At 45.3% G+C, this 22879-nt stretch overlaps 1 protein-coding gene across 10 annotated transcripts in view; it reads left to right on the forward strand.

Annotated features, from left to right (window-relative positions):
* LOC102947701 (high density lipoprotein binding protein) overlaps positions 1-22879 on the forward strand; it is a 170525-nt gene that overhangs the window by 45644 nt on the left and 102002 nt on the right. For 9 of the 10 annotated variants that reach the window (XM_043522463.1, XM_037909304.2, XM_037909302.2 and 6 more), the window contains exons 2-19: positions 5842-5905; positions 7188-7300; positions 8449-8603; positions 9381-9596; positions 11361-11567; positions 12145-12360; positions 13192-13398; positions 13695-13802; positions 14471-14575; positions 15175-15253; positions 16028-16167; positions 16521-16625; positions 17061-17174; positions 17601-17687; positions 17858-17989; positions 19046-19264; positions 20379-20600; positions 20912-21130. In XM_043522463.1, coding sequence (XP_043378398.1) covers positions 7225-7300; positions 8449-8603; positions 9381-9596; positions 11361-11567; positions 12145-12360; positions 13192-13398; positions 13695-13802; positions 14471-14575; positions 15175-15253; positions 16028-16167; positions 16521-16625; positions 17061-17174; positions 17601-17687; positions 17858-17989; positions 19046-19264; positions 20379-20600; positions 20912-21130 — 2607 coding nt within the window. In that variant the 5' untranslated portion in view covers positions 5842-5905; positions 7188-7224. Of the gene's footprint in view, positions 1-5148; positions 5169-5841; positions 5906-7187; positions 7301-8448; positions 8604-9380; positions 9597-11360; positions 11568-12144; positions 12361-13191; positions 13399-13694; positions 13803-14470; positions 14576-15174; positions 15254-16027; positions 16168-16520; positions 16626-17060; positions 17175-17600; positions 17688-17857; positions 17990-19045; positions 19265-20378; positions 20601-20911; positions 21131-22879 lie in introns of those variants that run through there. The other variant, XM_043522468.1, reaches the window with a different exon arrangement.

Below are 22879 nucleotides of genomic sequence, written 5' to 3' on the forward strand. Positions count from 1 at the left end.
GAGACACTCTTGAGAGGCTGCTTGACCAAGTGGGGCCAGAGTGATGGCACTCAGGCTGAAAATGGGAGGGCAGGGGTGAGGGCATGGGGAGAGAAGGCGCACTTCAAAAAATAGAAAGGCGACTTTCATTCACTGTAACTAACCTGTCTGTACTGCATAACTTGTCTACCATGTCACACTGCAAGACCAAACTGTTGTATTTTAATCTCCTCTTGTCAGCGTAGCTTGTTTTTAACTAGACCAGTTGGATCTTAGATTGTCTTTGGGGGACTTTCACAGACCATCCTGGAAAGGTGAATTAATTTTCAACCTCAGAAGGAAGCCTACGCTGCTCTGTCCGGGCTATCGGTATGTCTACACAGTAATTAAACACCCATGGCTGGCCCTGGCAGCTGATTTGGGCTTGGGCTGTGGGGCTGTAAAATTCTGGTGTAGATACTTGGGCTGGAGCCTGGGTTTGGGACAGCCTCGCGGGGTCCCAGAGCTCAGGCTCCGGCCCAAACCTGGATATCTGCACCACAGTTTTACAGTCCTGCAGCCTAAGCCCGATGAGCTGCGAGTATTTAATTGCTGTGTAGACATACCCTACGTCAGAAGGGTGCAGAACTAGGGACTCCACTCTCATAGTGGGTGTTGCTCTCAGGGCTGTGGTCTGACAGATGTATGGGAAACAACTACTGACCATGGACAAGAATTGAGTTTTAAGGTGGAAAAGGTGGCTAGTTATAAAATAGGAGCGGTCAGGGAGTAGAAGTATGCCATAATGTTCTTAACTAATCAGTCTCTAGGGTGGTTATATTTAGGAGTGCATCTAGCTTAAAGCACTTTTTTCAGCATGTTTTGTAGAGTACGTGCAAGAAATATCCATTTTCGGAGTAGGGACTTCATCTGTAAGCAGGTCCATGAAGGGAGTTGCACCTTGGGGCAAATGACAGGACACGAGAGCTTTGCAGGGTGGAAAGGAGCTGACCTTTTTGTTTTCTGTGCGTTTGATTATATATGTGATGTAATTTAATTTGATTACCTAAATACAAACCATTTTAATTAAAAATAGATTAAAATGGCACATGATTTGCTACTGCTGTCCAAAAATGCTGATCCTATTGAAAATCTAAATCGTGGCTTGCCATGTAGTCTCATATGTATTTGTTCTTGCATACACACATTTCCCATGTAGGGAAGAGTCTGCCTCTTGTTTATAAATCCTTTTTCAGAACAGAATTTTAATAAAAGCTTCTGAGAGTACCATGTTGATCCCCTTTGCCTAGGAACTGCAGTTCATTCAGTGGGCATCTGAAATTTCCAGTGGCACTAAGCCATTTAAAACATGAGTGCATGGCTTATTGGGCGAAAAGAAAGTATGTCCATACTTCCCCAAAAAGTGGGGAATGCCCTTTGGTTTAATAAGTGGCCCATTATCTGAATGTACGGACTTGAAGGCCACTTCAGTTCTGGCCTGGCATGATCCTCTGAGGCCTGCAATGTATCTCATGGCTTGGGTAATTGTGGACACTAACAATGTCCACTCAGTCTGCTGTACCAATAATAAAGCAGTAATTCACACTGCTAAACCTCAGGGATTCCTGTTCCTAAATACATTGCTCTGGTGTTGACTGCAAGGAGAATCACTGCAGCTGGTGTGGACTCGGTGAAGCCAGCAGCTGTGCTCCAAAGTCCCTGTCAGACGGGCACTAAATTAGGTCACAGTGCACCAACACCTTGTCCTTAACCATAACCACTGAGGAGCAGAGTATGTGCAAAGTAAACCTGCTCCTGGTTAGCATGAAATTGTTTTCTTCTGGGAAATCTGAATCCTTTCCAGACACCAAAGCACTGCAGTCTTCAACATGAATGGATTCAGGTTCTAGGCAGTACAGAAATCTGTGACTTCTGTGTAGACCGGGACTGGTATCATAGATAGATAGATCATAGAATATCGGAGTTGGAAGGGATCTCAGGCGGTCATCTAGTCCAACCCCCTGCTCAAAGCAGGACCAGTCCCCAATGTTTGCCCCAGATCCCTAAATGGCCCCCTCAAGGATTGAACTCACAACCCTGGGTTTAGCAGGCCAATGCTCAAACCGCTGAGCTATCCTTCCCCCCGCTCCCCTGCTTATGGCTGGGATAGTAATATTCCTTCTGTAGCCTTACTGCTATTCACAGGTCACGGTTGGGAAGACCTCTTCAGCCATACTCGTGTCCATCATGTCAATACCTCTGGCTGAAACTCTGGTCCTTAGCACAAATATCTTATTGTCCTTATATAAATCCATGGTATGCACACATCTTGAATACTGCATACATATGTGGTCTACTCATCTCAAAAAATATATACTGGCATTAGAAAAGGTTCAGAGAAGGGCAACTAAAATGATTAGGGGTTTGGAACAGGTCCTATATGAAGAGAGATTAGAAGCTAGGACTTTTCAGCTTGGAAAAGAGATGACGAAGGGGGGGATATGATAGTGGTGTGGAGAAAGTGAACAAGGAAAAGTTATGTATTGTTCCCATAATATAAGAACTAGGGGCCACCAAATGAAATTAATGGGTAGCAGGTTTAAAACAAATAAAAGGAAGTTCTTCTTCACTCAGCGCACAGTCAACCTATGGAATTCCTTACCTGAGGAGGTTGTGAAGGCTAGGACTATAACAGGGTTTAAAAGAGAATTGAATACATTCATGGAGATTAAGTCCATTAATGGCTATTAGCCACAATGGGTAAGGAATGGTGTCCCTAGCCTCTGTTTGTCAGAGGATGGAGATGGATGGTAGGAGAGAGATCACTTGATCATTATCTGTTAGGTTCGCTTCCTCTGGGGCACCTGGCATTGGCCCCTGTCGGCAGACAGGTTACTGGGCTGGATGGACCTTTAGTCTGACCCAGTATGGCCATTCTTATGTTAAGGGTGTGACCTAGTTAACACACTTTTTCTTTGACTGTACCATCATGGCTTAACCTGCTTGGGGCTGTAAACCTTGATGTTATCACACTGACTCTCTCATTCTTACCGTTGACTAGTCTAGAGTGTGTCATAGAATCATAGGATATCAGGGTTGGAAGGGACCTCAGGAGGTCATCTAGTCCAATCCCGTGCTCAAAGGAGGACCAATCCCCAACTAAATCATCCCAGCCAGGGCTTTGTCTCTTAGGTTAGAGAATTAGCCAGACATACAAATATATTGGCATATTCCTTCCAGAACATGTTGTTGGCAGTGCTCTAATTTAACAGAATGGCTAGCTTCACTTTCCCTCAACCTTTTTCCCTTGTATTACCCACTGGCTACGATAACTATAATCGAAGTAACTTTAATGCTCTTCGAATGCTTGTTCATGTCAATTCCAATCAGGTGTGTGTGCGTGCATGTGCACAGTAGCAGGAAGATTTTTCCCCTAGCCACATCTGTGGGGTGATTCCAGGGGGCGCCCAGGCTGATGCCTTCATGGCGCCCTATAAACTGCCCTGCTGACTCACCACCCCCTCAATTCCTTCTTACTGCCAGTGATGGTAGCTGGAACTTCCCCTTGCTCTTGCTTTGGGTAGCAGCTTAGCAGTACTTTCAGTTTTTGCTATAGACAGTTAGTGGTGGTTACCCCCTGTCTCTTATTTGTCACTGGGGCATGCCGCGATCCCCGGGCTTCAAGACTTGCCAGGACTGCCTAAAAGTGACCCCCACACCTCCTGTTTACAGTGTCTGGGGTGAGGGTCACCAAAAAGACCGCTGCAAGATCTGTCGGGAATTCTGATTGAAAACTCTTAAACAGAGGGAGCAGTGGCTTAAAAGCCTCCTCATGGAGGCAGCTCTCCAACCTCAGTCAGACCCAGGCACCAGAGATCCTGCTCCTAGTATATCTTTCTCCTGGTGTTCTACCCTAAGCTGCATTCTAGCGGCAGGGAGAAGCGACTTCACTCATTGGATGACCTCAGGGCGCTAGCCTTCTACATGGAGAGAATGAAGCTGTTCAGAAAGTCAGTCCAGGTATTCGTGGCAGTGGCGGACAGAATGAAAGATCAGTTGATATTGTCACAACGCATCTTGTCATGTATAGCGTCCTGTATTTGTGAGTTCTACAACCTGGCAGGGGTTCCTGCACTTCCAATCACTGCACATTCCACCAGGGTGCAGGGTTCATCAACAGTGTTCCTGGCTCACATTCCCACTCAAGAAATCTGCAGAGTAGTGACGTGGTCCTCCATCCATACTTTTGCCACACACTATGCGATTACCCAGCAGGCCAGAGAAAATGCGGCCTTCGGATGAGCAGTGCTCCATTCAGTGGATAACTCTGACCCCACCTCCTGAACTTGGGCTTGTGAGTCGCCTGATTTGGAATTGACATGAACAAGCGCTTGAAGAAAAAAAACCAGTTATTTGCCTTCTTGTAACTGTTGTTAGAGATGTGGTGTTCATGTCCATTTCAATACCCACCCTCCTACCTCTCTGTCGGAGCAGATGGCAAGAAGGAACTGGGGGTGGTGGGTTGGCAGGGCCCTTTATTGGGCACCATGAAGGTGCGACTTCAGGGGGCGCCCAGGCCAATCCGAGGAATGCTGATAAGGGAAGAATCTTCCGGCTACTGTGCACATGCACGTGCACACACCTGATCGGAATTGACATGAACAGCACATCTCGAAGAACAATAGTTATAAGAAGTAACCGTTTTTTGTAAAACCAAAAACTAAGGGAACCGTTGTGTCTAGGCCTGACCCCAAAGCTAACTGAAGACAGTGGAAAGACTCCCAAAGATCTTCACAATGTAAGGGCCTGATCCAAAACTTATTGATCTTCTTGCTACTCTTGTCCTTTCCTCCTCCCCTTCTCTACCCCCCCCCCAAGTCAATCACCATCACTTATTGTGTCATATCTCATTTAGATTGTGACCTCTTAGCAGCAAAGACTGAGTCTTGACTTTTGTAAGACTTCTAGCATGCTCTGAGGCAGTCAAAGAAATGATAGATGTACTGGGTTATTGAGAAGGTAGGGAAAGGATTTAGGAGATGAGCGTCATTTGTGGATCACTTAGTGAAAGCCTCTTCAAAGCAAAACTGCAGTACTTGGATTAAAAAGTGGCATTGTGCCTCCAACTGATGATTAGATGTTCGCTTTTGGGGTTGCCTGTATGCTAACTTCAAAATCTCTTTAGTTCTAGGGGAGGCTCTCTCGACAAGGTGGGTATACCTGGCAGGGGCATTTAGAATATGTTTAAAGACTCAAGTTTAGTGTCTGGTGTGTTCTAGCCAGCACCTGTCTGTGTGTCTGTGTGTCTGTGTGTCTGTGTGTCTGTGTGTCTGTGTGTCTGTGTGTCTGTGTGTCTGTGTGTCTGTGTGTCGTTCTGAGGAAGAGTCTGTGCATTGATTCACCCAGGCTTCACTAAGCTACATTCCTAACTTCTGACTACTGTCAATTTTATTGGCAGTTTTTCAGGTTGTTTCCTCCAACTAGATGGATTGCTGTTGATGCTATGGTTTTCAGCCCTGAAACTTCCAATTCATAACCTACATCTGTTACTAATCTGCTGTATTCCAGCCTTACACTATATAGGCTTTTGTAGGCAGGGTAACCAAACAAAATTTCCTGTGGGATTTAGCTTTGTCCTGGTGATTCCCTATGGTTGTGGTTAAACAATATGGAAGTAATGCAGCAATGTGTGAGTCAGTGTTGGAGCTTCCTTGATGATGGGCAAGTTTGAGATGGCACAGAGCCTTACTTAGTTTGAAACAAAAAATACAGTAAAGGCAACACTTTTGAAATCCTACAGGATTGGAGGGGTGGGGTGTGTGTCATATTTTCTTTTGTCTTGGAGCAGAGTTAATAACTACTTTTTTCTTTCTTTCTATAAAGCAAAAGCTGGCAGGCTGACAGGCAGCTTACAGGACGGACTTTCTGGCTACTGACCATTTAGCTGGTAAGTTACTGATTGTATATATCAGACTTTCCTGTTCCTGGGCCACTTGCTCAGCAAAGAGAAATTACTGGTGTTCTGCAGTGACCATCTGCCCACAGCTGTCTTTTCTCATTAAGCCTTTAAATGCTTGCATGATGGACCTGTACTTTAGAGAGCATCTTTCTGTAGCTTTATTCCATCCAGAGTCAATGTATGGTCATTGAACTTAAAAACAACAAAAAACCCCCACCTTAACGATAAATGTTGATAGGATGATTAGAGGGTGCTAGTCTACTTGTGTTCCACTCTTCTGTATGCATAGGCTGTGGACATCCCACCCTCTGAACTCTGAGCACTGAGTTTAGAATGTGGAATGTTGGGCTGTGTTAAGGTCAAGAAGTTCTGTTACTGGATTGAATGAAAAGCTTGAGACTGGGAGCTGCCGTAGGCCGCTTTGCTCCTTTAAAGCAACTGTTTTTCAGGGCTCTTTGTCAGGAGAGGGACTTAACTCCAATCTCACTCATGAAGCGACTTTCACACAGCTTGTGAGGGTGTTGGTCGTAGTGATTCTGGCTTGCCAAGCTAGAGGTGAGGTGAAGCTGTAGTTGACCATGAAAGGGGGTGAGGTGTGCCAAGGATGAATCTGAGAGAGAAGTTGGCTAAATGCTTAAAATCTAGATTTGTTGCTAATGTTTGTTCTGTGATAGTATTCCAAGCACAGAAAGCAGTGGGGAGAGGACAAGATTCTACATAGTAGAAACTAGAGGCAGGGGCTTCCTCAGTATCTGTACTGTCCTTTGATCACTGCAGAATCAAATCCATTGATAAATAGGAAAAAAATTCTTAGAAATGGATTTTTCATTTCCTTGTCGTGCAGAAGTTTGGTTTCTAATGAATAGAGCCCTGCAAATCTGCAGATATTCATTTTATATCCGCGGACCATGTTTGCAGATTGGATGCAGATACAAATTCTGTATCCATGCAGGGCTCTACTAATGAACTCTTGTGTATGTATGATAGACACTTATCATCAATTTGTCCCTAGATGACATATGTACAAAGGAGAAATAGTTTTCCCTTGATACTGACAAGCATCTCTTAAAGTCCCTGCTTCCTTCCTGGGCATGGTATGGGGGAGGTGTTTTCACTTTTATGGAAGTTCTCAGGTAAACACAGTGGCCCCTTCACTCCAAATGAAGTTCTTAATTAGTCTCTTAAATTCTGCCCATGGGGGAAGTCCACCTCTCCCTGGTTTTGGTTATGGTGATGCTGGTGATAAGCAGTGCACCCTTCTCTCTCCCAGTGGCATACCCGGATTGTGTGTAGGTGGGAAATTGACAATGAGCTCTGTGGCAGTTTTGACCCAGGAGAGCTTCGCTGAACACCGCAGCGGCCTGGCTCAGCAGCAGGTGAAAGGTAAGATAGTCACAAAGTTCCTATGAAATCCCACTTAATATCTGCTGCACAGATGGGGTCCCTCCTACTGCCTACAAGTGCTTCAGAAGTGCTAGGCTACTTGTGGACAGCCAAAGAAGAGGTCTCCTTATTCATAGTGTGATTGGTCCATCAGATCATGGTTACCCATCCAGAGTAGAATGGTAGTATTTCATATCTGTTTTGCCCAGGTGTAAATGACCTGAGAGAATCAGGCCCTCAGCCTCTAGAAGGAATCCTCCTTTTAAGCAGATTGTGACAGTGGTACACCCTGTTCTACAGCGTGTATCTGGGAGAGCAACACACAGTGATGTGAGAGCACTTGCTCTTTTAGTAGCAGGGTCAAGCACAGTGGGTGGTTTCCTACCACGCTCATCAGATTGTCCTGGCCGCAGCTATGCGGGAGAAGCTACTGATGGACTCTGTCTTCCATCCTTCCAACACGGTGGGCCAACTCTAACTTCAGAAGAGTTGCACCTACTTCACAACAGGTCTTAACTTGGTCCAGTATACCTAGAGCTCTTGCTAGTTCCCTAATGGATCATACCTGAGCTCTTCTCTTCTCTTCTTCCCCCCCCTCCCCCAGCCACCACCTTGCCCAATATCCAGGATTTTGCTGGACTTTCTCTGCTCTGTGTTTGCTCCAACCTTCCATCTCCATCAGTCTCTTCACCTCAGCTTGACTCCACACCTGTCCCTCCTACCTTCTTCTCCCTTGCCCTGTCTGCCTCATCCTCTTTACTTTTCTTTGCATATAGCTGATCCCCCTCTTAACTAAACCCACCCTAAATAAATGCATATTGTGGCACTAATGTGCAGTTTGCTGCTATCACTTTGTTCACTCTGCTGGTGTGTTTTGCTCTTTTTCCCCACCCTGTGTCTGTCATGTCTATTTAGATTGAAATCTCTTTGGGGCAGGGACTTGTTTACGTCTCTGTACAGTACCTACCACAATGGAGCCCTGTTCTGGGTTGGTCCTTGGACACTGCCATAATAAACCCAATTATTAATGAGGATTCCCAATAGTGCACAACCTGCTTCTTTCAACCCTACTTAAATAGATCTCTGCAATGGGCATGAATGGGAGAATTGCTGGCAATTAAAACTTTGTATTGTTTGCCTCACTGCAGTTGCAGCTTTAAACTCTGAAGAGGAAAATGACCCTCCAACTTACAAGGATGCCTTTCCTCCACTCCCTGAGAAAGCAGCATGTTTGGAAACCGCCCAGGAACCAGCTGGAGCCTGGAGCAAAATTCGACCAATCAAGGCTTCTGTCATCACTCAGGTTGGTGGAAGCCAAACTTCTCATCTCTTCCCTCCTGCCACAACAGTGTGTCTCCTCCCCATTCTAAAAATAATACAGATGAGCATCCCTTAAGAACTCATTAGGTAGTATGCTGAGGGAGGGTGGAGAGTGGCTTCCTCCTCTCCAGTGACCCAGGGTACAGGGAGAGGAAGTACTGCAGGTGAAAGTGATATGCCAAGAGGGTTAAACCAAAGGGCGCTGCTTGCTGATAGAGAGTTCAGTGGGAAAGGAGTTATCTAAAAGAGTCTTATTCTTGTCCATACATCCTCATTTGATAAATAGTATTGGTAATCCTGAGAATGGACAAGAATATCCTGAGTTCTAATAGCTAATACTAAAATTTTGAAAGGATATAAAAGCTTCAGGGTTTAAGCTCATCTCTAACTGGAGTCAGGGAGCTAGAATGAGACCTTTCCGGGAACAGACTGTCTCACATCTGCCTGCTGTGGGGTTCTTGTCTAGCATTACATGCTTTCAGAGGAAAGTGCAAGAGGGGGACCTCAACTCTGATTCAGTAGGGCAGTTACTATTGTCTGGCATGCAGAGGATTCCTGTGACATAAATAAAGCATCTTATTAAAATTGCCCAGAATTGATGGCTCAGCCTACTGCATGAGTATATTAATTATTGTGAAGGGTGAAGATCTAGTGTAGTAACCCAACTTGTAGTCTAAGTGGTAGGGCTTGCCCATATAACTCAACAGCCTGTCACGCTGAATAATCTGCTCTCTCCTCACCTGTTGTATGGATTGAGCAGGTGTTTCATGTACCGCTGGAGGAAAGGAAATACAAGGACATGAACCAGTTCGGAGAAGGAGAGCAGGCCAAGATCTGCCTGGACATCATGCAGAAGACTGGAGCTCACCTGGAGCTCTCTCTCGCAAAGGACCAGGGCCTTTCGATCATGGTCTCTGGCAAGCTGGAAGCAGTCATGAAAGCTCGGAAGGAGATTGTCGCTCGGCTTCAGACACAGGTGAGTGTATCTAACTGTTCTCTTCTACTTGTCTTTGCTCCTCTCCCAAGATGCCCTGCTGCTTGGAGGCCTTTGGGCGTGGGTGCTCATAAACTGAAGGGTTGTAATTAGATGACTAATCTAGTTTTGCCTTGCCTCTTTCAAAATGCACAAATGATGAATCGCGATGGAGACCAGGCTTGAAATAGGGTTCAAAGCTAATTACAGGCCATGGTGTAAACTCCTCCCCAGCTAGATCCCTGCAACATCTGCTGTACAAACAAGACACTGTACCTGGAGAGAATGCAGACCCCTCACAAGAAGCTGGTATTGTCTGGGAGACGGTTAACTGTTAGCATAGTATATACATACAGATAAATCAGGGAGGTGAAGGAGAGGCATTACTAGATAGGCTGCAGTGAGTTACAGAAAGTAATAGAATCAGGGGTTTCTGATGACACAGCTTACAAGTGGGGCTTGAGTTACCAGAACCCCATAGATGGAATTGTTTCCTCCTCTGACTGCTGCATATTTTTATAATCTGTCTGAGGACAAGAGTATTATCAAGGCTTTCTTTCTATTTTTTAACATGTCTCAGCTCACTTTTGACTTGCCATTAAGGTTTCTCAAATGAATTTCCAGTTGAGGCAGTTGCCAGTGATAACACTAACATACACACCACAACATTACCTTTCCACCCACACATCGCACCCAACCAGATGGCAAACAATGATACAAGCTCTAGAATAGGGTGCATCTGGGAGTGCTGTAGAAGAGCACTTTTTGCTTGACTATAGCACATTTGGGGACATTGGGTTAAGGTTTCCTATCGCACTTGCCCAGAGTCTTTGTCCACCCCTTCCTCATCCCTGGTTTCCAAAAAAAAAAAAAAAAAAAAAAAAAAGTAGCAGGCAGTAGAGTTGAAGCCCAAGTTGTGTCTGTGGGCTACCCCACTAAGGATTTTTGTTTTCCTTGACTTTCGAGGGTGTGTGGGGGTGTGTGTAACTTCTAAAGTCTTAATATACATGAACTGGCATCAAGAGATCACATAGGGTCATAAGCCACCAAGATAGCAAAAAGGGTAAACACTGAAGTGATGGGATATACAAGAAAAGGAAATATTCCCAAGCACATACCTAACCCTTAATGGCAGATTCAGAGAATAGGTTCTGAAAAAGTAGCCTCTACAGTCCTGGGATGACTCCAGGAACAGGGCCTTTCACTAGCAGAGCACATGTTCAAACATATCACTTGAGTAGTGAGCAAAGATTACCATCTAATAGCTGTCTGCTCTCTGTGAAATAAGTATGGTCTTGATCAAGTCCCTAGTGACAAGTGCCCACATGCTAAGGTCTTGACAACCTTAGCAGCAGAGGCCAAAAGTCTGAATCAACACTCACCCTCAAGGCATTCTCTTTAAACTGTAGCTGCAGTACAAAGTTGCTTGCTCTGCTACTGCCCATGGTGTATCTTGGGGACTTTGCCATCAGCAACTAGGGGACTTCGGTCTCCAGAGCTTCCTTCTCGTATCTCTTACAAGATCTAAATTAACTCAAAATACTGCTATTTGGGTGAGGAAAGCAATTAATCTTTCATTTTTGTTAGTAATACAGGCTCCACAGAGGGAAATCATCAGTGTCTTATTTCTGAGACAGAATATAGCCACTGGCTAAGGGGACTTGTCTTGTTCTGTATCACCATCCTGAGAGGAACTAATTTGGGTCATCTGTTTCTGACCATGACAGATGAGCGTACTCATTCTAGTGTTTGGTTCCTTTGTTGCAGGCTTCAGCGACAGTTGCTATTCCCAAGGAGCATCATCGCTTTGTCATTGGCAAGAATGGAGAGAAGCTGCAGGATCTGGAGCTCAAAACTGCAACCAAAATCCAGATCCCCCGCCCGGATGACCCCAGCAACCAGATCAAGATCACCGGCACCAAGGAGGGAATAGAGAAGGCTCGACACGAGATCCTGCTGATCTCCGCCGAGCAGGTATCTGAGTGGCACCTTCATTTTCCCTGCCTCCTGGGAACAGGTAGATGCATGCTGTCACACAAGATGGTGCAGCCTCATTGTACAAAAGGACCATAGTTCAGTGGAAAGACAACATTGTGTTCAGTGGTCAAAGTGCAGCTCTAGGAGTTAGGAGCCCTGGCGTCAAGCCCTGAGTGCCACTGGCTTTGTTCCTCCACCTTTCTGTTTCTATAAAGATGGATAGGGAGTATTACCATTTTAAAATGTTATGATATCCTTGGGTGAAAAAGGCTATAGGTGCCAGGTGAAAGGAGGAGGGGTTTCATGAATGGGAATGGGGTCATGATATGGGTATTAAGGCTCTTACTGCCCATATTTGTGCCAATTACAGTAGCTGAAGATTTAAGGGGTGGATTTTAAAAGGAATATGAACACAAGGGATACTTGTATCCAGGGGTATAGGGCACTCTTGTAGAGCAGTAAGAAGTCATACTTGAGAATTCTGTTCTCCAGAGTGGGGACTTTCCAGCACGCTTTACCTCGAACATAGCCATGGAGCTCTGTGATTAATCTGTCTTGTTTTGCATTTGTGAAGGATAAGCGTGCAGTGGAGAGACTGGATGTGGATAAAGTGTACCACCCCTTCATTGCTGGCCCTTTTAACAAGCTAGTGAGCGAGATCATGCAGGAGACAGGGACGCGCATCAACATTCCACCACCCAGCATCAACAAGACGGAGATAGTCTTCACAGGTGAAAAGGAGCAGCTGGCCCAAGCTGTAGCGCGTATTAAGAAGATCTACGAGGAGAAGGTATGGGTGCTCTAGAGAGACTCTCTCGCATTCATAGCTGCCTCTTCCTCCCTATGTATGTTACCCACCATATACTCCTCATGTTGGCCTGTTATCCTTCCCAGTAAAAGTTACATTTGTTGGATCTGGTTAGCAGTGTTGCCCATCTGCTGTTGGAGAAAAGTGGGTCTTGTGGTGGTGTGAGGTATTGAATGTTCAGCTTCTTGTGGCAGGCTGACCACAGAAGTTTTAGGAGTTGCATCTGATTTAAATTTTAAAAAACAAAACCCAAAACTGAGGGAAGGAGGAATTTCAGGACAAATGGGGCTTGGAGACTAGCTGGCTTGTTACGATAGCTGCAGAGTACATGTCTTTCCTGTTAACTTTCCATTAGCTGCTATTGACATTCCAGCTATGAATTGCAGGACTGCTCCCCCATGGCAGTTTCTGAATACTGTACCTTTGCTGAAATCCCTAGCGTATAACTCATGTACTTATTGCAGTTTGGGTATCACCTTGAAGACACAATTGGGAATCAGGGTAGGTATGATATACATGTGTGCATGCAAGTATGGTTGTCCTTGCCTCAGGGAGTTTACAGTCTAATAGCAGATGGCATGCTTTACTTCAAAATCCTTATACGCACCAGATTTGATCATAGATCCCGGCAAGAGCCTAACATTTTTTTTAATTTTTTTTTTTTAAATTGTCCTGGATTACCCTACAACTGGTTCCTTAATTCTTTGCCCAGAAAGGAAGGGTAAGGAAGAGTTTTACTGTATCTGGTGACGTCCCCCCTTTTCTTTCCCTGCCACTTGTGACTGATTGCCCTCACGCCTCTTCCCCACACAGAAAAAAAAGACTACGACCATCGCAGTGGAGGTGAAAAAGTCCCAGCACAAATACGTCATCGGCCCCAAGGGGAATTCCCTGCAGGAGATCCTGGAGAAAACTGGAGTCTCAGTTGAGATCCCACCCACTGACAGCAGCTCTGAGACGGTGATACTGCGTGGCGAGCCTGAAAAACTTGGGCAGGCATTGACTGAAGTCTACGCCAAGGTAATGCATAAATAACATGTCAGCTTAAGTTGCCAAGCCATGACTTTTAGATTGGGGGGGCCCATAAGCAACTTTCTGCACTGCTCTGGCTTAAAAAGCATAGATTTGAATGGATCCCAGAGCATTTGGAGGCCATGAGCATCTCCATTATGCTCTTGTATATGGATAGCTAACTTGAGAACTCTGTACTAACAAGGCTGGTGCTGAGATGCAAGCTGCAATAGCCCTTGTATGGTGGGTATGTTGTGATGGGCCTTCATAGTCACTTTGTGTTCATAGTCTTTCCTCTTCCATAGGCTAACAGCTTCACCGTCTCCTCAGTCTCTGCCCCCTCTTGGCTTCACCGTTTCATCATTGGAAAGAAGGGACAAAATCTGGCCAAAATTACTCAGCAGATGCCAAAGGTATAGACAGTTCATGGCAGCCTCACCCACTCCACTCGACTCCTCTGCCTTCCCTTAACAAGAGATGGTCTCTGTCCTTTCTCTCCAAACCTCTCTAAAAGGGTCTAGATTTCTGGTAAATACTAGACAAATGTCGCTACAAATGGGTGAGAATGGAGGAGAGAGCATACTTCTTTACAAGATGCTCTTGCAGTTGGGATCAGTAATACCACTTTTCCCTTCAGAATATCTCCTTTTTATATAGGTTCAAATAACCAGTAGGACAGGTTGAACCCTTCATATGGAAGTTTGTACTATTCTTATTAAACAACCACAAGATGTAGTAATTGCATCACTATATGGTGAAGGGCTTCGAAGGGTGAGTAAGCTGATTTTTGTCCATCTGTAAAATGGAGATCATAGGTGGAGCGAATGCCCAAAGTCACTGTGGGAGTCAGGAGTAGAACTCGGGGCACCTGCTCTAGACACTCAACCATGTGGCCTTTGATATAGGTTGCTGTCCCTTCATAAAAATAAGCAAAGGATAACCTGCAACTTGTGTACTCCCGAAGTGGGAGGGAAACGAACCAGCCTTCAGCAGCAAAGATGGATGGCTTTGTCATGGGCAGCAGCATTGATCTGGGTTGCGTGTCTTGAAGCTCTTACGGTATTCCTTGTTTTGTTTAAAGGTTCACATCGAGTTCACTGAAGGGGAGGATAAAATCACCCTTGAGGGACCCACAGAGGACGTGAATGTGGCTCAGGAACAGATTGAGGTCATGGTCAAGGATCTGGTGAGTTGGCTTGTTGTAGCTTCAGTTGGGTAAGACTCCGAGCTGTGGTAAAAGTAAGAAGAATGCGGAGGTGGCAGTAACAAGAAACAAGAGCTAGCTTGCATAGCCTCTTTGTATTTAAAAAAAAAAAACAAACAAAAAAACACACACCCACCCACACCCCGCCCCCCCCCTCAGATGGGGGACAGGGATGTGACAAAAAGCAAGCAGTCTAGAGACTTTGTGCAGTGAGTTGAAATTAAAGCATTCATCATGAAGCATCCTGTCTCTCTCTCTGCCCCTCAGTAATTTGCCTTAAGACTTGCTAAGAGATGGAGTGGTGTTGATCAATACCAGAAGAGTCTTCCGGGTGGTGATAGCTGCACAAGAGAAGGTTTTCACTTTAGGATTGGTGAGACTGCATGGGGGCTTAGTGTTTCACACACTGGGCGCTACTAGTACAGACCAGAGTAACTTAATGGCACTGTTCAACTCAGCAGCAGTAGGAGTGTCTTTGTGGTTAGTTGTCAAAGGCCTAGCATTGATATTCAATTATTATGGACAACAGATGCAAGAACTTGTGCTCTGCAGTCTGCCTAACGCTGCACTGTCTTCTGCAGATCAACCGGATGGATTATGTGGAGATCAGTGTTGACCACAAGTTCCACCGACACCTCATTGGAAAGAATGGAGCCAATAGTGAGTGAGATGCCTTTTTATGGGCAATTTAATATGCTCTTATAGCTGTATTTTATCCATCTCCTTAATCTTCATTAGACAATGGCTGAAATTCCACGGGCCGTGTTAATATCACTTGGTGTCTTTACACTGATCAGCAGCTTGGGCTGTTCGCTCAAGGAACATTAGATGAGGAGCAAGCTATAAGGCTTATTTTAACTCTTTGAAGTTGTTCTGGAGGATTAGATGGGTGTGAAACCTTCATCCAAGATGAGGAGCTTCCCTCCAGATCAGGGTGGAGAGTTAAACCTTTCCTCTTGAGTTAACTCATAGAAAAAACACTATATTAATGAGCTGGGAAGATGGTCCTGGAGGGTAGACTGAGTTCATGCCCATTTGTGCCTGCAGAAGGAACATCTGATTTAAGTTGTTCCAGGAATAAAAGTGGCAGATACTGCATTCCTTATATCTGTGGGCACTGTGCTTTCTGTCCTTGTAGGTTCTTGCTGGATGTTTTCTATTGTGCAATAGACAATCCTGCTTTTGCTGAGCTCACAGGTGGAAAAGCTTTACCTCACCACCTCTTTTTAAAAATCCCCATCTTCTCCTTCCACCCCCTGTACTTGACTAACTCCTTTTCAAGTGGCTGAAGCCTCTTTGGAGAGGCTGGCCTAGGGTTCAGGTAATCCCTGTATAAGAGAGTTGCTGTAATGATACCACCTAGCTTTCAGTCCTGCACTGGTAGGTGTGACAAAATGGACAAGTGTTTGTTTCAGTAAAATCCTGTTCTTGCAGTTAACAGGATCAAGGACCAGTACAAGGTGTCTGTGCGTATCCCTCCGGACAATGAGAAGAGCAACTTGATCAGAATTGAAGGAGACCCTCAAGGTGTCCACCAGGCCAAGAAAGAGCTGCTGGAACTCGCTTCACGTATGGTGAGCAATAAAGCACTACACAACTGACTATGACTAACAGAGACCCCCATTGGCAATGTGTCTGTACCATTTTTTTATGTCTACTTCTGGAATTAGAGCAAAGGTGACCTTTCCCCACAACCAGCACTTGTGTACCATGCTGTACTCTTGCTGGAAGCAGAGTAAATTTAATGTCTGTCTATGGGTGTTTGAGTCCACTTTTCAGCTTTAGGGAAAGGTAACTCTGGTCTGGCATAGAAGATGAGTTCTGAAAGACGTGACTGCCTGATCAATTGCCATGTAGCAAAATGGAGTAAATAAAGGGCATGGAACTCATCCTGATGAAAACATAATTGTCATCTATATGTTCTCAGGAAAACGAACGCACCAAGGACCTAATTATTGAGCAGAGATTCCATCGAACCATCATTGGGCAGAAGGGCGAGCGGATCCGGGAAATCCGAGATAAATTCCCAGAGGTAAGGCTTCTCCTAGCAAGCTGCAGTTTGCAATCTGTGTGTGAATGTCCCTCCTTTTTGAGGTGCTCTTATATTGGGGTGCTGACTAAAATCTTTGTATCTGGCTGAATGAATAAATTGTGGTGGTCCCCCACCGGCCTGTGGGTCATCATGGGGTTAGAACCTGGGACCTTTGGCACCAAAAGCACAGGCCTCTACCATTTGAGCTAAAGGCACAACTCTGTTAGCTGGTAGTGGATAAGAGCCTACTACTCCCGTGTACCAACCATTAGAGGGGACCCTTAGCAAGAATGTTCTTTAACACAAAGACCCTTTCTACTGAAGGGCTACTGATTCTTGGGACAGAGGAACTGTGCTGTGCTATGGATCTTCTATCCTGCCAATCACACCTTTGCATGTTATGTGATTCTGCCATTAAGTGACCATTTCTTGCAGGTTATCATCAACTTCCCAGACCCAGCACACAAGAGCGACATTGTCCAACTTAGAGGACCCAAGAATGAGGTGGAAAAATGCACAAAGTACATGCAGAAGATGGTGGCAGACCTGGTATGAGAGCTTCCTGTGTTATCTTCCCCACCTCCCAGTCTTTAGTTTTGGGACAGAGGATAACTGTGTGCTGACATCACACTTAAGCTTTGTCTGAAACCTTAGAATATACAGCAGATGGGTGAGACACCTGCATTGTGCTGATGTTTAGTAATGAAGGGACAGCTCTTCTTACAGTGGCTCCAGGATAACTGAGTGAGAAGGGGATCCACCTCCCAAACCCATAGCTTCAGTCTGTTTCGAGTGAATTTACTTTTCTGACCTTCTCTCATGAGCAGTCAGGCACCTTCTAGGCAGAATGGTAAACAAAGAGGCTCTTTTCCAGGTGTTTTAAGAAATCCTAACAAATAGAAAGGGTGAGGCATGACCAAGCCTGTTGTGACTTCATCTCGTCAGCGAACTAATTCTCTTCTTTCTCTTTGTAAGGTTGAAAACAGCTTTTCTATTTCTGTTCCCATCTTCAAACAATTCCACAAGAACATCATTGGGAAAGGAGGTGCCAACATCAAAAAGGTGAGGTTGCTACTGGCCCTCAAATGTTCTACAAAGTTCCTTTGTACTCTCTGCTTTCAGATACCTTCCAGTCATCAATCCCACCTGCTCAGTGGTGAAGTAAAACTTAACCTTCCAGAGCTTCCTCTTGCATGCTCCACCTCCAAACATGTATTTGTCTCTTATTGCAGATCCGTGAGGAAAGCAACACCAAGATTGATCTCCCGGCAGAGAACAGCAACTCAGAGACAATCGTCATCACTGGCAAGAGAGCAAACTGTGAAGCCGCTCGCCACCGAATTCTCTCCATCCAAAAAGAGCTGGTAACAGGAACTGGTTAATTTAAGGTGTTATAAATGGAGTACAGAGGCCTGACAAAACATAGGTGTCTTGACAAAATTCACAAAAACAAAGCAAACAAATTATACAGGAGATAGTTAAACTTAAAGAATCCAGTCTCTTATGTGTTGAGTTCATGGCTTGAAGGTTAACATGCTTAAGATCAAAGAGCCCAGCTTCTCAGCAAAAGATACTTATGGTCCTTTCCGAAGAGGTTCTTGTCTTAGGCCTAATTGTCTTGGCAGTTTCTTTAGGCAGGCCTCTGTATCCAGCTTGCTAGGTTGCGGATTCTGAGAGCTGATACTAAAAATGCCATAATAAAGACAGCTGAACTCAAGGAAACTTTGAAAGAATTTTTCTTTTTTTGGTTCAGATTCTGAATGTTAACAGTACTAGCAACTGAACTGCTTAATAAAACGTTTAATACAGAGGTTGCTTTAATTTGAGACCAATCTCCCCAGATAATTGAAGACCACCGAATTGGCCTGAGTCCTCAAAACATAGCAAGCTTTTTCAGGTCACCAAAGTAGGCAAAGAAATCTACCTGCCTAATCCTGAGAACATTTAGGAAAGACAAGTCCAGGATACAATTTCCAGTGGCATGTGGTGCAGCCACTTGTCTCCATGTGGAGGTTTTCATGAATCCAGCCAATACTTCTGACCAGAATCTTATTGAATCTGCATTATTCACTTCTCTTCTGAAAGAATCATCTACTAAAACTTTTTTCTTTGTGCCCAAACGGTAACAGTGCCGGGGGAGGGTATTACTTTCCCCAGTGCCCATTATTGTTCTGGGAGACTGGCATGTGCTGGCACATCCAGCTGCTGCTTGGCAGATATTGCAGATCCTCTGCTCAGATTTGCTGCTTAATAAGTGGTTGTGTGGTCATCTCCCAGTACCAAAATCCCAATAATCTCAGTATTCTGATATCTGCAGAAGAGGAACAGACTGTGTGGGTCTGCTTCCCCCTCACCCAAACAATCCCCTCCCAACAGCTTGCCATACAATCCAACCATAATGCCCTGGCTTCTTCTCCTAGGCTGACATCACAGAGGTGGAGGTCTCCATCCCCTCCAAGCTCCACAACTCCCTCATTGGTGCCAAAGGTCGCTTCATTCGCTCAATCATGGAGGAGTGTGGTGGGGTCCACATCCACTTTCCCACAGAGGGCTCTGGTAGCGATACAGTCACCATCAGGGGCCCTGCTCAGGATGTGGAGAAGGCCAAGAAACAGCTGCTGCATTTGGCAGAGGAGAAGGTGAGCCCTGCAACTAGGTAGAAAGATCAGATCCAACCACAGTCTCTTCCCTCTTAATGTAGGATCAATCCCACTCTGTGTGCCTTACCACAGGGAGGTGCTGGGTGGGGTGGACAGTGTAAGGGGGGGCCCTGTCTTTTGGGTCATTATACTCCTATTGTAAACGCAGTCGGAACATTGTTACCACTGTTCCTAGGACAACAGACCCTGATCCTGGTGGTTTTTGAGTTAGTAAAAGAACTAGCTACTCTGCCAACAAAGTGACTTAACCCCTTTGTTTGATCTGCTCTTTGCTTAAATGTCTCTTTGGGTCAGGATGAAGGAGCAGAAATGTCCTCTTCTCTTCTCCTCCTCCCCCCCCCCCCCCCCTTACTTGGAATTGAAGCACACTGGTGTGTGACTGGAGTTGGTTAAACTCCAAGAGGCAACTTCCCTTCACTCCTCCCTCCTGTCTGGCCTTAGCCCATGCCTACAAATTCCAAATGAGTGGCAGTCTTTTTTTCACATCCCTTGATATAATTATGGATGTAATTAAGATCTCAAGTGACAGGAGTTACTCTAAGATGCATAACTGGCCACTTTATTTATTAACAAAAACTTTCTTGGAAATGGCTGCCTGGTGAAAGTGCTGTGTACTCTCATGTTATGGGCCAGATTCACAGCTGCAGTAAGCCTGCGTAGCTGGCCGGTAGCGTGACACTGGCTTATCCTGCTATGGGTCTGGCCCATGTGAATGAGCAGTTCTCTGGCTCACTTAGTCCTGCTCCTGTCTGCTCTCAGCACCATTTAATCCTGATGCATTCTTACTGGATTGTGTTGTGACATATCAGAAGTAAGGTGACATCCTCCCAAATGCAAGTTCTCATGGTGCGAATATTCTGATGCCTGGAGAATGTGAAGTAACATCTTCTGATTTCAGATACCAGAATTCTTCTAGTTGGCTTTTACTTTGAAAGATTGGATTTCTAGGCTGTGACACTGGTCACTCTTAGCCAAATGTGCATGTGCACAAACTTATTCCAGAAGTTTCTCCATATATTCTGATGGTGAAATAATTGTGTTTGCAAGTACTCATTTGTGCTTTGTTCTCTGTGCGGGGGCTGACCTCTATTAGCAAACTAAGAGTTACACAGTGGACCTTCGTGCCAAGCCAGAGTACCACAAGTTCCTGATTGGCAAAGGTGGTGGCAATATCCGCAAGGTGCGTGATAACACAGGGGCTCGCATCATCTTCCCAACCTCTGAAGACAAAGACCAGGAGCTGATTACCATCATGGGGACTGAGGGGGCTGTCAAGGAGGCTCAGAAGGAGTTGGAGGCACTCATCAAGAACCTGGTGAGGGAGGCTTCCTCCATTCACTTGTCTTTCTACCCACACTTCCCATGTGTGCTTCTCTGCAGCGTAGGTGGTAGCAGGTGCTAACCTGTCATTGGGAGGAATTGTTTGGCCCTGGATAAGGATAACATGTCTATTTGGGAGGCCCTGGTAGGAGCTCAAGAATTAAGATATGCATGTTTACACTGCACACAACCCACTTCTCTAATGATAGAGGAGTGGTCCCACATTGTGAGCTATGGAAGGGATTTTCTAATCCAGAAGTAGAGTATAATGAAGAAACACCACTGTGTAATGTCTCCTCTCTGCAGGATAACGTGGTTGAGGACTCCATGGTGGTGGACCCCAAGCACCACCGACACTTTGTAATCCGGAGAGGGCAGGTTCTCCGTGAGATTGCTGATGAGTATGGCGGTGTGATGGTCAGTTTCCCCCGCTCTGGCACCCAGAGTGACAAGGTCACCCTCAAGGGGGCAAAGGACTGCGTGGAGGCTGCCAAGAAGCGCATCCTGGAGATCATTGAGGACCTGGTGTGTGTCCCAGCAGGCTTGTTTTAAGAAGCAACCGTTCTGTTTCTTACACATGTCACAAGTACCTCCTCCCCCCCCCCCGCCCCCCCCAAAAAAAAAAAAAAAAATTCCTCTGCTCCATGTAATGTGGAGGGTCCTGTTTTTGCCCAGTCTCTGACCTGAGGAACACTGTGGCAGTTCACATGGGCCCCAGGTATTGGCACTCTGAGCCTGGGTCAAAACCTAGGAATATCCAGGGTAACCCCCTATTTAGATCCTAGCCTCGGAAAGGTGCCTAGCCTCCACAGCGGCCTGGCTGGGAGGAGATATACATCCCCTTTTGGTCTTCCTTAGCTAGCTGTTGGGGGTGGCAGTTTCTTCTTGGCCAAGACTCTGCTGTGTTTCCTGTGCATTTCAGTTCCTTAATGGTTAGGAGTCCTCCTCTGCTCAAGGTCCCAGCCTCCCCTCTCATTGTAGGAGCAGAAGGGTGGTGGTTAGGGGTCCCTAATTCTCTTCTAGGTATCTTTCTGGCATGCTCTGTTCAGCCCTTTGCTGTCTTCTGGGGGAGGTGAGGAGCTGTACTTTCAACACTGTCTTATTAAAGGGTAGCTTTCGCTTGCTCCCGACTCTAGCACATACTGATCTGGGAGATGGTGCACAGAGCACTTCAGGCATTGGGTACTAACTTTGGGGTTCCTGGCTCAAGAATTGGAGCCAATCTTCCCAAGGCTGGCTCTTACAACTCACCAGCGGTTAAGTGCCTGTGCTCTTGTCCTTGCCTCCATGACAGGCTGTTCTCCACCCTCCCTCCCACTGAAGAGCCTCTTGAGGGAGAGGTATGGGAATGGAGTTCTGGTCTGTGGCCATTAGTCAGGTGTGGGGTAGCATTTGGAGGACAGGCTGCCTTTTGTTTCTTGGGTGCGGAGGTATGAGGGATTCTGGAAATGTATTGGACAGAATAATTGTTGCTCTGTCCCAACTAGGGCTGTCGATTAATCGTAGTTAACTCACACAATTAACTCAAAAAAATTAATCCTGATTAATCACACTGTTAAACAAGAGATTACCAATTGAAATTTATTAAATATTTTGGATGTTTTTCTACATTTTCATATATATATCTTGTATTCTGTGTTGTAATTGAAATCAAAGTGTATATTTTGATTACAAATATTTGCACTGTAAAAAGATAAACAAGAAATAGTATTTTTCAATTCACTTCCTACAAGTAAGGTAGTGCAGTCTTTGTCCTGAAAGTGCAATTTACAAATGTAGATTTTTACGTGTGTGTGTGTTACATAACTGCGCTCAAAGACAAAACAATGTAAAACTTCAGAGGCTACAGGTCCACTCAGTTCTACTTCTTGTTCAGCCAATCACTAAGACAAACAAGTTTGTTTACATTTACAGGAGATAATGCTGCCCTCTTCTTATTTACAATGTCACCAGAAAGAGAGAACAGGGGTTAATTAAATTTGTGACTGAACTCCTTGGGGGAGAATTGTATGTCCACTGCTCTGTTTTACCCTCATTCTGGCATATATTTCATGTTATAGCAGTTTCAATGATGACCCTGCACATGGTTTTCATTTTAAGAACACTTTCCACTGCTGATCTGACAAAATGCAAAGAAGGCACCAATGTGAGATTTGTAAAGATAGCTACAGTACTCGATCCAAGATTTAAGTATCTGAAGTGCCTTCCAAAATCTGAGCAGGACGAGGTAGAGAGCATGCTTTCAGAAGTCTTAAAAGAGCAACGCTCCAATGC

The sequence above is a fragment of the Chelonia mydas genome, chromosome 9, assembly GCF_015237465.2.
Source record: "Chelonia mydas isolate rCheMyd1 chromosome 9, rCheMyd1.pri.v2, whole genome shotgun sequence".
In the NCBI taxonomy this organism is placed as follows: Eukaryota; Metazoa; Chordata; order Testudines; family Cheloniidae; genus Chelonia; species Chelonia mydas.